Raw genomic sequence first — 15,878 nt, 5'->3', positions numbered from 1 at the left:
TGAGCGGTGGTTTCTAGAACACTGAGTGGGGTCTCAAGCTAGGAACTAGCCTCAACAATCCATTCAGGGGGTATAAAGTGGAGGTCGGGGGTCAACAGGGGCTGCCCTGCCTGAGCCCACCAGCCTGAGCAGTGGAGCCGTGATCCTGCTAATGACTGAGGGGATAAGCAGGCCCCTCCTCCAGCCACAGTCAGGTGTGAGGATGGAAAACACCCCCCCCCCCACCCCAGGCCTTTGGATCTGGAGTTCTAGTCCAAACCAGTTAGCCGTGTGAGCTCCAGTACATTTTTGCGCCCTCAGTCAGTTCCCTCATCGTGAAGCAGGGGTAACCACCCTGCCCTGCGTTTCTCCCCAGTCAGCTCTGAGGACCATGTGAGAAGATGGGAAGTTAACTACTCGGGTGCACTGTTTTTCCTCTCCTTTCCTGAAAGAGCAATGGGGTCAGTAGACCAGTTTCTACCTTAGGCCCTACTGCAAGCCAATCCATGGTGTGACCCCAAACATCCCACCTCTGGGCCTTGCTAGTTTCATCCGTGAACTGGCGGGAATTGGGTCCTGTGAACACGGAGGGCTCTTCCAGGTCAATGTCGAGTATTTTGGTTTAAGCCTAACCCCTATCGCCCCCTGCTGGAACTTTCAGGAACTACACCAACCTGCTCCCCTGGTCTCTCCCAGGGTTTGAAACAAGCTCCTCCCATCCCAGGCCAGCAGGGCCCCTCAGGCTGAGGAGGCCAGCACCTGGCTGTGGCTAAACAGGTCAAAGAATCAAGTACTGAGAAACAGCTTCACTCCTGATTCAGTATTTCGCAAAAGAGCATGGGCCCCCCACCCCTTGTTGTCACCCCACGCTGCTATAAAGGACAGCAGCATTCATGCCCCTACACCAGACACATCCTGGCCAGACCCTGGACGGGACAGGCGCTGGCTCCCACTCACCCCGGAGGCCCTCCCGTCCTCTCCCCTGCCAGGACACCCAGACTCTGCCCTCCCAACATACAGAACCATCTCCATCTGTGGGAAGAAGAGAAATGGGGGGAGGGGGGTAGAAGGGCTGCGTCCCGTGAAGGAAGAGCAAGGAAACCTTTCAACTATTAAATCTGTTTAGTAAAGACAGTTTCGCTCATACAAAACATCAATAGTTTACAACAATCTGAGTGCTGGACACACCATCAGAGACAGGGAGGCGCTGCAGGCCCTCCGAGAAGGGCCTTCCCCTGTGCCCAGAGAAGAGCCGGGGGGCTCCTCCACCACCTTGCCCCTGAGGGAGACGAAAGCTGAAGGATTACAGCCCCGAAGACCATGGCACAGAGGACGTCTCCCCAGGTTGCTCATTAACACTGGGGGAGGGCCCTCCCCACCCTCCCCTCACTGGCCTGGATACGTGAAGCTGAGCTGTTTGGGGTAGGGAAAGTGGCCAGTGGGGACGGGGCGGGGGGGGGGGGGGGCAGAGCCGGGATATCTTTGGTGTGAAGGATCCCCCCCCCCAACACACAACAGCACTTGAGTGGTGTTGCCTTTGCCCGCATGGGGTGGCTCGCCAATGCCTCCAGAGCCCAGGAGAGAGACAGCAGAACGCAGAAGCTGTGTATCACTTCTAGACTGCCCAGGCTCACCCACGCGGGCAGAGGGGAGGCCTGTTAAGAAGTGGCTAAAAATGTAGGAAAACTAAACAAGAGTGGGTTAAGAATGGCAGGAAGAAGTGGAGAGGCCACTTGGAAGCTAAGCGCCTCAGAGGACGAGGACCAGCACTAACTAGGGAGCAGGGGGTGAGGATGGGGGGTGGTCCAGTCTTCCTGATTGTTGTGCCAGTGCCTAAGTCACTCCTCTCTGCCTCCCAGAACCGGCTAACGGGCAGGCCACGGAGGGCCTGGCCCAGAATCTGGATAGGCTTCTCAGGCACTTTGGCAGACCCAACATGGGCACGGCAGGCCCAGGGAGGGTGAAGGCTCTTGAGCCACAGCAGGGCCCCTCCCTCTGCAGCCCTGCCTGCCCCTGGCCCCTCAAATGCAGTCCCAGACACAGATCTGGGCACACATACACACGTGCGCGCACACACACACACACACACACACACACACACACACACACTCACACTCGCCTCTGTGCGTCTGGCACACGTCTGAGGGCTCCAGCGGAGGTGGGTGGCATCCCAGCCCCGGCCCTGCATGGCTTCGAGCTCCCAGAATGCCACGGCCAGCAGGGACCTCAGGCTGTAGTGGGGAAGGAGAGGGCAGTGGGACCACACAGCGACACGCCCTAGAACAGTTTCCACAAATACCCTTTAACAAACCCCAAACCCTTGCACGTCCAGAGGAAGGGGTTTGGGGAACAGGAGGGCAGAGTGGGGCAAGGAACAATAAAAGAAGTTTCATAAAAATTCTAAGTCAAATTACTGACAGAATTGCAAAATGAGCACGGGTTCAAGAGCATCTTGCTCCCTTCTCTCTCCACGCCACCCCCAACCTCCCGGCCTCCCCGTCTCTGAGGTGGCCGTTCGTTTGGAACCAAAGGCAGGATTCAGCCTCTGATGGGGCTCTGGACTCCATGCCGCCGAGGAGGAGGGGAGGCGGAAACGGGACAGTTCTGTGTCTCTTCGTTTAAAAAATATATCCAGGTCGAGAGTTATTGCTTGCCCTGCCGTGCAGTGGGATGGGCTCAGAGGCTCAGTGAGCGAGGGCCGCGGCCTCCAGGGCCCGAGCTTTCTTCCGCCTCTTCAGAAGGAGAGGATTGGACGCATCTTCAATCTTTTTTATCTTGATCTGCTCGTAGTCGACGCGCATTGTGGCCAAGGCACTGGTCATCTCCTCCTGGGGAGGGGTGGGTTTCACGGAGGGGGAGACACGGGAGACAAGAGACACGAGGGCAGGGGGAGGGCGACGGGAGGTGGGAGCAGAGAGGACAGGCTGCTTAGTTAGTGGGTCCGGGGCCGACAGCGGCCTGGGCCCCGGCGTGGGTCACCGGAGCCTGGGCACGGCATCCTGCTGCTCTCCCCGAGCCCTCCAACGACCCCGCAGGAAGGCAAGAAGAGGACCAGGAGTCCCGTGAGCTCCAGACTGTCACTAGCTGCGTGACCCTGAGTAGTAGCCTTTGGGGTCCCTTTGGTGAGCGGTGGGCTTAGCGGGAATAAACGCAGAGTCCCCGGCCCGCAGCCTGGCCGGGGAAGTGGCTCAGAGTCACTGCTCTTGTTCTAACACAGATCCCCGGGGTGAGCGAGCGCAGACCCAAACTCCCCCCACCCACGCCTGGGCACCCCTGGCGAGCCGCCTCCCCCAGCCCCTCGCAGCCAGGACTTCCCTCACCTTGACATCCTCCCACCGCTCCTTGTCCTCCTTCAGGACCCGGCTGGTGTGCAGTGGGGTCTGAGGGACCTTTGTGGATTGCTGATGGGGAGAAAAGGAGTTTAAGCGACAGCCTGGGGTGCGGCACAGTGGTGGCTGAACCCTCACCCTGAGGGACGGTTCCCATGGACCCAGGTCTCTCCGAGGTCACCAGGCTTACCATGATCCAGGGGTGGTTCATAAACTCCGTGATGGTCATCCTCTGCGTGGGCTCTGTTTTCAGCAGGTTCCGGATAAGCATCTTCACTGGGGGGTGGGGCGGGGGACAGAGACAGTTCAGGGGCCACTCTCCCTCTTCCCAAAGTTTGCAAGGTGAACCCAGATTCGGGGGTGGGGGTGTTGCATGGAGGCAGACTGCCCAAGGAGCTGCTGAGGGCATGACGCCTGCACCACCTGATAGGTTACGTGTGGCCCCACAGCCCTGGCCCTGCGCCAGGCCCTTCACACAGACAGGACGCACCCAGCGGGCACAAGCACAGGTACAGACCCACTGCCACACCACCCCCACGAGCGGGACACCTACATGCACACACGCTCACGTGCCGGCCTGGGGTCTTTACCTTCCTCTGACACTTCGGACCATTCTGGGTTGGGAAATTCATACTGGCCCATTCGGATGCGAGTCTTCATGCCCGGAGAGATGGCAAGACCATGGTTGGAGTAGAAGGGGGGATACCCACACAGCCTAAACCACGACGCAGGAAGAGAGGGATAGCGCTGGTATTACGTAGGGGGCCTTGCACCAGGAACAGGCTGAGAAACGGGCTTCTTCTTGTCAAGGTCACAGAGAAATTGGAACTCATTGATTCGGGCACAACGTATGAAGTCAAGACCAGGGCCCAGAAATCCAGCATGCGGAGTATCTAAAGCACAGTTTCCTGCCCATTTATCAGTTTATAGCCACCGCTTGGCTACCAGAATCCAATAAGCATTGAGAGAAGGAGACGTGCCGGGGATTCCCAGGGAAACCCCATCCAGAAGGGGACGCTGACCTTCGCTCCTTCCTCTTGTCCCAGAGAGGTACAGGCCTCCTTCCACCCCGCTGCCCCAGCCCAGCAACCCCCCCCCCCCACCTCTCCCTGGCACACTCACAGGATGTACATGATGACACCCAAGGACCACATGTCACAGGACTTGTCATACTTCTCTGGACCCAGCACTTCCGGAGCTGCAAACCAAAGGTCCCTGTGGGTGGGTCTGGCCCTGGGAGCACTGTGCTATCTCCCATTTCTCTGTGGAACATGTTCTCCCTCCCAGCCCTTCAGCCCCTCATGATGGTCCTGGAGCTGGGGGTGGGCGGGGGGGAGCAGCCATCACCCAGTGCTGGGATTGGGGGTGGGGAACAGACCCTCCTCCAAGAGGAGCCCTGGGGCTAGAGTCTCGAGACCGAAACAATTCCTGAACTGAACAGCCTTGTCAACCCACGCTGTCCATTTAATTCGACAAACACGTTTGGAGTGTTTATTCTGTGCCAGTCAGCTGGGGCCCCAGAACCAAATCTGTGTCCCGGACTCCACTGGGAATCTGATGGCAAGGACCGACCTTCTTGGGGAAATTACACGTAGGCACAAAATCCCGCCTATACTCTCAGAAAATTTCCCATAATGCCTCAACCCCAGCTTCACTCTGACGAGCCCTACTTGTGGTCAGGTCACATCAGAACCAGCTCCAGAAAGGGTCAGAGGACATGATTCTCCCAGGACCGGTGGCACCGAGAGCTGGAGGGAGGGTGTGAGAGCAGCCCTGGGGACAGATGGGCGCCCCAGGCCTCCTTGGGACTTACCCACATAGTACGGCGTATAACAAGGAGTGGTCAAAGAATTGTGGCTGGTGGTTTCCTTGGCAAAGCCAAAATCGGTGAGTTTCAGAATGGCGTTGGGCCTTTTGGAGGTGTATAGGAGGTTCTCAGGCTACAGAGAGAGAGACAGAGAGAGACAGAGAAACGGCAACTCTGCTGAGCCTCTGAGGGGCCATGAGAATCAGAAGGGCGACGTTCCTGTCTTCCCTCCTCCATTCAACAGCCATCAACAATCAGGCGGGCATACACGACCAGGGGTCTGCCTTCTGAGAACTTACAGCGTGCTTGGAGACAGGAGACTAACACAGACAACCACGAGCAAACACCACGGGGACACAGAAACCAAAGGTGAGGACCACAGGGCTGGGCACAGCCACAGGCGGCTTTGCTCCTGGGTTTGGGGGTGTGCCCAGAGCGGGCAGGCCCCGTGGGGCAGAGAATGGCACCCCGCCCTACTGTGCCCTCAGGAGCCAGGCAGCAAGGCTGCAGGACACTCCTGGGAAGGACAAACCTTCCCAGGGTCACCGCGGTCCCACGGCTGCGGCCCTCCGCGACACTCAGTCAGGGGGAGCGGCGGCAATAAACGGCTGGTACCTTGACATCCCGATGGGCAATGTTGATTGAGTGCAGATACTGGATGGCCTCACCGATGCTCTTCATGATTTCTGACGCTTCTGTAGCCGTGAGAGGTGGGAGAGAGAAAGAAGGTCACAAGATGCATTGTCGGGTTTGAAACCCTGCCCCCCGCCCCCCAGTGCAGCCCCAGACTCCCTACGTCCACCACCCACCCTAGAAACCAAGAAATGGGGAGCGGTCACGTTTCAGCTGCGGATGCCAGCCTCGGCAACAAGCTGGAGGAGGCCGTGGGCCTCGGCATCCCTCCTAGAGAGCAGGCGCTGCAGAGGCCCCCTTCCCACACCCCTGCCTGCCAAGGCCCGTCCCCACAACAGACCCTTTCTACCTCTTTCTGTGAACGCTTGGTCTCCTCGGTCCTGGATTCGGCTAAAGAGCTCTCCGCCATCCAGACTGAAACAAAGCCACAGTCAGATCCGACGGGTACAAATTCCCGCCACCCCTCCCCACCGCCCGCCAAAAGAAATGAAGCATTTATGTCTGAAGCTGTGGGTCCAGGCCTGGGCAGTGCCCGGAGGGCGAGGGGCCTGAGTGGGAGGCGGGGACAGGCTGGGCAAGGGGCAGAACGGGCATGGGTGCGTACCATTCCATGACAATGAGCAGGCACTTCCTCCCCGCGTACAGGTTCTCGTAGACATCGACGATCCGCACGATGTGTGGGCACTGGGAAGCCCTCCAGTGCAGCTCGACCTCCCGGCGGGCCTTGGGGCAGTCCTGAAGCATCTGCAAGCCAAACGGCCACCTGTGTCACTGCACTGTCTCTGCAGGAGGACAGCTGGCTGTCGCCCCGGGTAGGCCTATTCCAAGGCCGTGGCCCGGGTGCCCACGGACATCCACGCTGGTTCGCCAGAACTCCCCACCACTCCCATCTGGTCCCCCGCCAGCTCCCGTGGCATTTTCTCCGGCCCCTCCCCCTAAATCCTGACTTGGAGCTCTGCAGCTCCCTTATCTGCTCTGAAAGAAACCTTAAGATGACCTCCATGGGGCCTTGACAACTACACCGAAATCAGCCCGTGGACCATTTTATCCAGGTGGGCCCTTCCTAGCCATGGGCATGGAGTCTTTTCTAGAAGGCAGGCAGCAGTCGGGCACTGGGAGACAGGGGTTAGTAAAGGAGGCATGAGGAGAAAGACAGGCTGAGGAAAATGAATACAATCATAGAAAGGGGCCTGGAGAAGGGAGAGACTCGAGAATCAGTAAGAAAAGGGACCCCCAAGATCCCTCAAAACCCAGCACGCCAAATCCAGAGCAAGGTGCTTTCTACTTCTGTGACATACTTCGTTCGACCAACCGATGACCTAGGGAGTCAGCCTGATGCGGTTCGAATGCCGCTTCTTACATGTTTGCAACCTTGAGCACATTCCTTAACTCATGAGCCTCCTTCCTGTGCCTTCTTCCCCGGACCAGGTGGCCAGGGACACTAATGGAACCTGGGGGGCTGAATCTTGATTAATCCAAGCCAGTCTCACTAATTCCTAGTCCTTTACTAGTGACTAGTTTTGGAACAAGCCTAAGAGCCAACGCCGGCCAAGATGAGATTTGTAAAAAATCCGCTAGAGGCCTCTTAAAGGGAGCACAAGGAACCCATGCCGTCTTTCCTGCTCGTGGTACCTGGAATGGGGACAGCCACCTTAGTGCCATACAGGAGGCAGCCTTAGAGGACAAGTCCATGCCCTGAGGAAGCAACCGGGAGAGGAGGCAACGACCTGGATCCTTGCTGACACCAAGAACCCACCCTCAGAACTTGTTTGTGGTAAGATCAGAATCTTTCCTTACTATTTAAACGGCTTTTAAGGAGAGTTCTTTTATTGCGCGGAGCCAAAGGCACCCTGATCTATTCCTTCGCAAAATGGGGACAGAGTTGCGAGGGTTGAACCACCCCGCAAAGCGCCTAGCAGAGTGCCTGGTATATGCCCGATAACCAGAGCCATGGCTTTCATTCCAGAACATCCGCTATGCACACGGCACAGATGCCGAAGTGATTAAGACAAAGACCTGGAGAGACTTACCATCTCTGTGGGAAGTCAAGATTAGCCCTACACAGTAATTTAAGGGCGGTGGAGGCTGAGAAGGAAATGGCGAGGCAGAAGGGAGGGCATCCAGGCCGGGAAAACAGTGGGGATCAGGGCACTGACTGGGAGGGAGTGGAGTTGGAGTCAATGGGTGATGCAGCCCAAAAGCTCAGAGACCTGCTGCAAAGTGCACAAAGCTTGGAAAGAAAGATCAGAGGGTCCGGATGAAGCCAGATCACAGAGGGCGGTGAAAGGCAAACACAGGAATTTCCAACAATAAAACTAGAATTCATCATGCTATGGTCTGCGATATCCTAGGCCTTTTCTAACTGCACAACTGCCTTTTTTTTTTTTTTAATATAATTTATTGTCAAGTATACAGTGTGAACGGTGTGCTCTTGGTTTCGGCGGTAGATTCCCGTGATTCGTCACTTACATACAACAACACCCAGTGCTCGTGTCAACAAGATGCAACTGCCATTTTATGGGACGAGGAAATTGAGGCTCAGACAAATAGCGTGTCCAGGGCTAAGTTCCTAGGGAAACGCAGAGCCAGGGTTGGAATCTAAGCATGGTGGGTTCTAAAGCCCAAGCCTTTTCCGTGATACGAGTCTTTAAAAGGAGAGCTGGAGGCTGAGACTTGTCAGTTCCAGACAGGCAAGTGCAGACTGACCTTGCAGAGGCAATCCCCAGACAGGTGCCCAGATAGTTCAGTCTCCTAAGGAGCAAGCAGGAGGCAAGTTTCCTGTGGGGTCACACTGCCACCTCGTGGCCATCTGGGGATACTGCACATGTTCTGAGTTCCGCCACCTTCAACTTTAATTCATTTGGATGGACCAGGAAAAAAGTTTACTTTCCTTCCCATGCTCTAACGAAAGCAGGAGGAGGTACTGACCAATTTCATTTGCATGTAATTCAACTCAGTAAGCACTTACTGGGTCCCACATTGTGTTGAACGTCAAGACGTAACAGAAGAGTCCCAATCTGAAAGAATTCAAGCTGGGGCGGGAGGAATCAGGGTACTAGGCGACATAGACACAGAAAATACTTATGACCCAGTGAGCTAATGTGCTATATGGGTGATAAGTTCAAATGGTCCAGAAGCAAAATTTCTCAGAACAGCCAAATAGGAAAGACCTCTCTCGCCCCCTACAGGTGCCTAGATGACTAGGAGACCCAGAGAGGAAGAAGCAAAGTTGACAGATTTATTACTCAGAGGCAACTCGAGGTCATGGATTTACAATCAGGAGGGTCTTGCGTGCGGGTCTGGAATTTGTCAATTTCTGGTTGCATTACCTGGGAGAGGTCATTACGTTTCTAAGCCTGTTCTGCATCTGTGAAGTGAGGGGGTAACATTTGGCTGGCCCCCTTCCTCACAGAGCCATTGTAAGCATCTCATGAAAATAGTCTCGCTAAGAGTGCTTTGTTATCAGGAAGGCACTCATCACTGTAAATAGCGGCGTAACTGCCACAGCACAGGGACTCTCTCCATCACCTCTGAGTTGAGGCTGGAGCCCGCTGACGTCACCAGCAAGACCGTAGGCCGGGCTGGCGTTTGCGGCCCAGTGACCACAACCTGGAAACCAGCTCTGGGCTCTGACCAACCAGAGCTGTGCCAGGCGGGGACAACACCAATGCCCAAACCCAAGTGCGTGTTCCCTGGCCCCCCCACGAACTCAGAGCTGGCGCTCCAACCTGAGACGGGTTAGACCACGTGGCAGAAGAGCATGGGCGGTCAGGAGGCCTGGGTTCACATCCCGCCTCCAGGCCCACACACAACGCTTCGCCTGGTAGACGAGCCAGACGGACCCACTACAACACGCTGGCCTCAGGAGCCACAAGCACTTCACTTCCCAGCTCTGCGCTTCCTCGCGCGGTCCGCTAAGCCAACCTCCCTCTCTGCAAGGGGTTTCCTCATCTGTAAAGCGGGATTAGATGCAGCGAAACAAATAAACCGGAAAGAGTCGTATGTTTAAGTTCTACAAGAAACATAATAAGAATTTCCCATGGAGACTGGTGCCTGGCATCCAGGTACGTGTTTATCAGAAATCCCTGGAGGGATACGAAAACCAACAAGCATCGAAGGCAAGACCTTCGACTGGGTCAGGTGGGCAGGCGGGCTGATGTCGTGGCGGAAGAGCCTGAAGAGCCAAAGAGGCTTTGCAGACAGCTGTGGGGTGTGGACAGCCAGCAGGGAGGACATGAAAAGCGAGCTAAGTAAAGAACAGCGGTGGGGGTGGTGGCAGACGGGGCGGGGCGGGGGGGGGGGGGGCGGAGGGCGGTGCATGAGCCCCTAGCCAGAGAAGAGTCAGAGAGCGAAACAGGATTCCCGTGGTGCTGCCAGGGGCCACCAACAGGTTCAACCAGAAGCCAACAGAGTCACCTAGGAAAGGCTCACTCCTCTGGCACGACAAAGACAGTGGAGGCCAAAGGGCCCAGGTCTCCAGCTCTCAGGGCTCCAGACCAGATTGGAGGACGGAAGGAAGGGTCTTCTCACCAAGAAGCCACAACACACAAAGACTGCAAGGGTTTATGGAATATTTTAAGCCCACACTAAGCGTGGAGCAGATGCTGTGACTTGTCTCCGCCCCCCGCTCCGCACGCCGCGTCTGAAATTCTCTCGCACTGTGGAAAAGGTTAATGATCGCGTGTGCAATAGACAAGGCCACCCACCAAGTGTGGTGAGGGCCAGGGACAAGGCCACAGAGCCCACCGCCTGGGGAGGAACCTCCAGGATGACAGTGGCAATGAGGGAGACGTGGCAGCTTTCCCCAAACCCTGTTTCGAGCCTCAATTTGCCGGAAGCTCTGGGACGAGGAATGGGGCCCCTGATGCTGGTTGCTTATGGTCCCCCTTATCTCCCCAGTCACCAAATCTTCCACTGTGGGGCCACAGGAAAAGGCTCAGGAGTGGTCAGCATCCTAAACGTGGCTGAGGCAGAGAAATGGGAAGTAACAGAGCCCAGGGCCTGAAGCATGGTTCACCAGCAAAGCAGGTACGAGGACTGGAGGGGAAGGAATGAGCCACAGGCCCCAAGGGATGATCCCCTTCACAGGCTCCAACATCTGCCAGGTGCGTGACCTTGCGGAAGTTTTTAATCCCTTTGGACTTAAAAGGGGGTAATAACAGGACTCGCCTGTATTAAATGAGGTAACGTATGTAAGTTACTAAGAGCAGTGCAGGGCACACAGTGAGCAGCGCATTCGTGTTTGCTATTATCATTCTGCCCCCACTTCCCACCCAGGTCGTTTCAGGGTCCCACTGGGGTGGGCAGCTGGGATCCCGCTCACGCCCACCTGGTTTACGGCATTATTAATAGCTCCAGGCACCGGGCGGAGGGGGACCCAGAACACTGGAAGGGAGGCGGTCTTTGGCATCCCAGCTCTGAGCTCTTCCTCTCCCTCCCTACGCCACCCAGACCAACCGGACAGCTGGGGGCGGGTGCACCCGTAATGAGAGGAGGAAGACATCCCTTCCCAAGACTGACCAGGAGCCAAGAGTCTGAGTCAGGCACTGCGTGTGTCCGCAAGTGTGTGGGGTGTCGTTAAAACCAGACCTCCTCCGTCACTCGCAGCAGGAGGTCAAGGGAAAAGGCCCCCGTGTGCCGTGCACCCGCCCTCCTCCTGGACTACAGGGCGGTGCTGAGCTGGCGCTCTGAGGCACAGAGGGAAAGAGGAGGTCGCTCTGAGGCACAGAGGGAAAGAGGAGGTCGCTCTGAGGCACAGAGGGAAAGAGGAGGTCGTGGGCAGGAGGGCTGCTGCTGTGAGTCCCAGAGAGCACTCCAGCGGAGAGCGGGATCCCCAGGGAGCAGGGGGAAGGGAGCCCCTGTCCTCCGGGGTGCTCTGTGCTAAGCGGGTGCTAAGGACTCCAAACGTGGAACCCTCGTACCCAACTGGGAGGGCGCATCCCACTTTACTAATGAGAGAACTCAGGCTCAGAGAAGCCAAGCAATCCATTTAAGGTCTCCCAGCAGCTGCCTGTGGCAGGGCTGGGATGCGGTGCCTGTTCTCGCTGCTCCTGAAGCCCCTTTTCCACCGCCCCGTGGTAGGGCAAAGGCACAAAATCTGCCATGACTGTCCACATGTCAACGCCAAAAGTGGAGGCCCGAACGTATGAACCCTTTGATCCTGAAATCCCACTTAGAGAATTTTGCCCAAAGCTACTATCCTAGAAGGAGCCTTAAGGTATGTCCCGGGTCAGTGACATCAACCAGAAACAGCTAATGAAGGCCCAGCGATAAGCAGTCAAAGTTGCTTTTGTTTAGAAGTGTGTTTACCTATACAATCTATAATCGTTACTGCAATGTTGGAACTGAATGTTTCGTCAGTAAGGGAGTCCTGTGTGTTAGATTCTCAGTCACCATCGGTCACTGTCAATGGGGGCACTCTACTTTTTTTCTTTGAAGCACAAATCCCAATCTTCGTTTCCTCAAATTTGCTCATCAGAAAGTATCTGACAGTAAGTGAAAAAAGCAAGTTACAAAGCCTAATTAGGTACAGTACAGCTCTATACATTTATTCGCATCTGTTGGGGGAGGGTGTAAAAGCAAGGGCATTCATACTCAGTAAAATGCTAATGGTAGTTCTACCTGAAAAGGAGGATTACAGTAACTTAACTTTCTTGTATCTTTCTCTTCTGGGTGGCTTACAATGAGCATCTGTACTTTTTAAGAGGCAAAGAAAGACGCGTAGCTCTCCAAATGTATTCCAGAGGCCGTCGTCCCCCACCCCCCAGGTCTCCCCACATCCACGGAAGGGGGAAGGCAGCTCACGCCAGCAGGTGCAGGCTGCCACGGGCAGGTGCCCACACCCCTCTCCCCGACAGGAGGGGCGGACACTGAGAACTGCAGCTCAACCCGCCCCAGCGTCCTCCGTCCCCTCTGGCTCCTGACCTGGCTGTCCAGCTCCCCAGCCAGCAGGCGTCTGCGTCAGCTCAAAGCTCTTTACGCCTCTCCTCTCAGCCTGAAGCCTGCGGAACTGGCCCCCACAGCCCCGTGCTAGCGGAAGAGGGAGATGTGGGAGGTCACGAGGCCACAGGACTGGGACACACTGTCCTCACAGCCCTCATCCCTGGACCTGGAACCAGGGAGGGAACCAGGGAGGAGACGCAGAGCGGGAGCTCACCCCCCCCCGCCACCAGGATGCCATCACGCAGCAAGCATCTGCAGCACCCAGTTCACACAGCCCGCCGTTTGGGAGAGTGCTGGGATGTAACAGAGAACACAGCAAATCACGCCTGTGCCCCATGCAGCCTCCATTGGGATGCAGGAGGCACACGGTGAAAAAGTCTAAAAAGGTTTATTACATCCTGTGACTTGTGCTACAAAAGAACGAAACAGGGGGCTAGGGTGGTGTCAGAAATCAGCAGTGGTAGTGGGGAGACTCTCTCTCGCCCACCCCCCCCCCCCCCCCAATGACAGAGAGATCCTTATATCCTGGACACATGGTCACTTGTCTCTTCACATCTAGCCCAGCTCAGGAACCTAAGAGATGATGAACAGGTAAGTCTTGGTTGAAATGACCTTTCTCTAAATCCCTGGCAGCGTGGGGGTGGGGAGTATGCCCTCTTCTAGAACTTCTGCAATGAGGAGCTAGTGATGACCTTCCCCTAGAAAATGACCTAAGGAGAAATCAAATAGAGTTTTTAAGTCTTAGAAGGTTACTGACATAAAAGATACACAGAAGTATTGCATCTGGGTCCCTTGTTGGCACACACAGTCCCAAATATTTGGCTGGGAGGTCAAAGTGGTTCTCTGTTTGTTACTTTCATTATTGTGATAGGGAAAAATCCTCACCCAAAACAAAGCCAGAACTTATAACGGGGAATCCAGTACTAAAAGCCTTGAAAGAACCACACTACACTGCCCAGACCAGCTAGACCTTCCCTGTGCTTCCTGCCCTCTCTCTCCAGGACCTTCCTGGGGGAGCCACAAAGGACCAAGGTTCAACAAAAAGGCAAGAAACTTAAAAGTCACACTATAAACGACAATTAAATATCTATTTGCAACACATGACAGATAAAAGGCTAACTTAACTCCGACAAACCAATTGTAGAAGATTAACGGTCCGATATAAAAATGGGCAAAGAAGACGACCAGGCAGTTCAAAGAAAGGGAACACAGATGGCCAAATGAAAGATTCTCCACGCGACTCGTGAAAAGAGAAATGCTTACAAAAACAAGACAGTAATGTCACCAGAATGGCAAATATGTTTTAATGTTTGACCAAAACCAAAACAAAACTCCTGGGTTTATGCCAAGATTTGGGAGGAAAGGGTACACCCTCATACACCCCATAGGGACGTAAACTAGTATAGAGGAACTTGGCCCGAATCTATCAAAATTGTACATGTTCAAACCTTGAACGGAGTAATTGCCCAGCTAGGAAATCATCCCACAAATATGTTCCTAACGCATTTTAATGGCCCCCAAACTGGTAACGACCTACGTCCGACACTTCAGAGCTGGTCAGATAGATGGCAGGCACCTACACACCAGAGAACTTGGTGCACAGGCTGTGAGAGACGCGGGGCCGCATACACCATGTTTATGGGAGGGCAGACCAAGAACAGGATGGCACTTTGGCTTTACTGTTACCATCCTGGTTTGTTTAATGGACTTTCATTGGCATTACTTAAGCAACTTTTAAAGTATATTCATGAACACAAGAAGCCAACACACCAAAAGGTTAATTAATGGGTCACTGTAAACGGTGGTAATAAAGGTAGAGCTTTCTTCTTTTGTGGGCTTTTCAAACGTCCAAAAAATATACTGAACAGAATAGAAAATATAATAATACCATTTGGGTGGTCTGTTGTTGTTTTGTTTTTTTTTTTTTTTTTTTATTTTTTTTTTAAATTTTTTTTTTTTTTTTCAACGTTTATTTATTTTTGGGACAGAGAGAGACAGAGCACGAACGGGGGAGGGGCAGAGAGAGAGGGAGACACAGAATCGGAAACAGGCCCCAGGCTCCGAGCCATCAGCCCAGAGCCCGACGCGGGGCTCGAACTCACGGACCGCGAGATCGTGACCCGGCTGAAGTCGGACGCTTAACCGACTGCGCCACCCAGGCGCCCCAGTTGTTTTGTTTTTTAAGGCGCAGGGGAGAAGGTACACGGGCCTGCAGATGCTCACAATTTTTTTGGAGGTATTTATCCCAAATAACGTTAAGAGGGTTGACTACCAGGAGAAGGTTCTACCGAAAAACTTGTGTTTTTTTGTTTGTTTTGTTTTCCCCTTTATTTTTTTATTTTTATTTTTTTTACTTTATTTATTGAGAGAGAGAAAGAGAAGGGGGGGAGGGGGAGAGGAAGAGGGAGAGGGAGAGGGGGAGGGAGAGGGGGAGGGAGAGAGAGAAAATCCCAAGCAGGCTCCATGCCCAATGCCGCAATGGAACTCAAGAAACGTGAGATCATGACCTGAGCCGAAGTCGGAAGCTAAACCCACTGAGCCACCCAGGTGCCCTACGTTTCTACTTTATATCTTTCTGTAATATTTGGATCTCACCATCTACATGCATTTCTTTTTAAAAATCAAGCCGAGAGGTTTAGATTCTAAGGTGCACTATGCCTCAGTTCTTACTTGACCCCTGCCCTCAGACTGACCCAGCTCTGTGTGCCCCAAAGCAAGTCAACCTTCCGACTAGTGAGGCAGGGGACCAGACGCAGGAGATCCCACACTGGCCGTAGGAGGAAGGAGCCGGCGTAGTTCAAAGTACGAGGGCTACCCGGCTGATGTAAAGGCCTGATGTCTCCCTGAAGAGCATTAACCCAAATATGAAAAAGAGCAGCTTGAGGCCCCAGACCACCGCTGCTAACCACCTGTGACTCCTGTGGAAATGAGCACCGCACAAGGTCAAGCACGCTGGAGTCTCAGGCAGGAAACTGACGGACTGGGGGACACAGATATTTGTGTTTCTTCCAGCAGATGCTCATGATCGAAAGAGGAATGTTCGTGTACACCACACCAACCACGTGTCAGGTGTACTTTATATTTAGAAAACACGTTATAATGAAACCTCCGAACAGCCCTCTGGAATAGTCAATTGCTGAGTCCATGCGGAGGTGTGGCAACAGGTCCTGGGGAAGCAACTTGCCAAG

The 15,878-nt window shown here is 54.5% G+C and overlaps 1 protein-coding gene across 2 annotated transcripts in view; it reads right to left on the bottom strand.

Moving 5' to 3' along the window:
- Positions 1 to 2,260: 2,260 nt before the first annotated feature.
- Positions 2,261 to 15,878, bottom strand: part of MAPKAPK2 (MAPK activated protein kinase 2) — a 43,608-nt gene continuing 29,990 nt past the window's right edge. The window contains exons 2-10 of one of the 2 annotated variants that reach the window (XM_086693417.1): positions 6,353 to 6,492; positions 6,089 to 6,162; positions 5,731 to 5,810; positions 5,122 to 5,248; positions 4,431 to 4,506; positions 3,899 to 4,023; positions 3,499 to 3,584; positions 3,300 to 3,380; positions 2,261 to 2,807 (exon numbers count right to left, since the gene is read on the bottom strand). In XM_086693417.1, the coding sequence (XP_086549543.1) occupies positions 2,664 to 2,807; positions 3,300 to 3,380; positions 3,499 to 3,584; positions 3,899 to 4,023; positions 4,431 to 4,506; positions 5,122 to 5,248; positions 5,731 to 5,810; positions 6,089 to 6,162; positions 6,353 to 6,492 (933 nt within the window). In that variant the 3' untranslated portion in view covers positions 2,261 to 2,663. The remainder of the gene's footprint in view (positions 2,808 to 3,299; positions 3,381 to 3,498; positions 3,585 to 3,898; positions 4,024 to 4,430; positions 4,507 to 5,121; positions 5,249 to 5,730; positions 5,811 to 6,088; positions 6,163 to 6,352; positions 6,493 to 15,878) is intronic. The other variant, XM_086693418.1, reaches the window with a different exon arrangement.

The sequence above is a fragment of the Puma concolor genome, chromosome E4, assembly GCF_028749965.1.
Source record: "Puma concolor isolate L17-30 chromosome E4, mPumCon1.1.hap2, whole genome shotgun sequence".
NCBI classification, from domain to species: Eukaryota; Metazoa; Chordata; class Mammalia; order Carnivora; family Felidae; genus Puma; species Puma concolor.
This window is presented reverse-complemented; position numbering and strand designations above follow the sequence as displayed.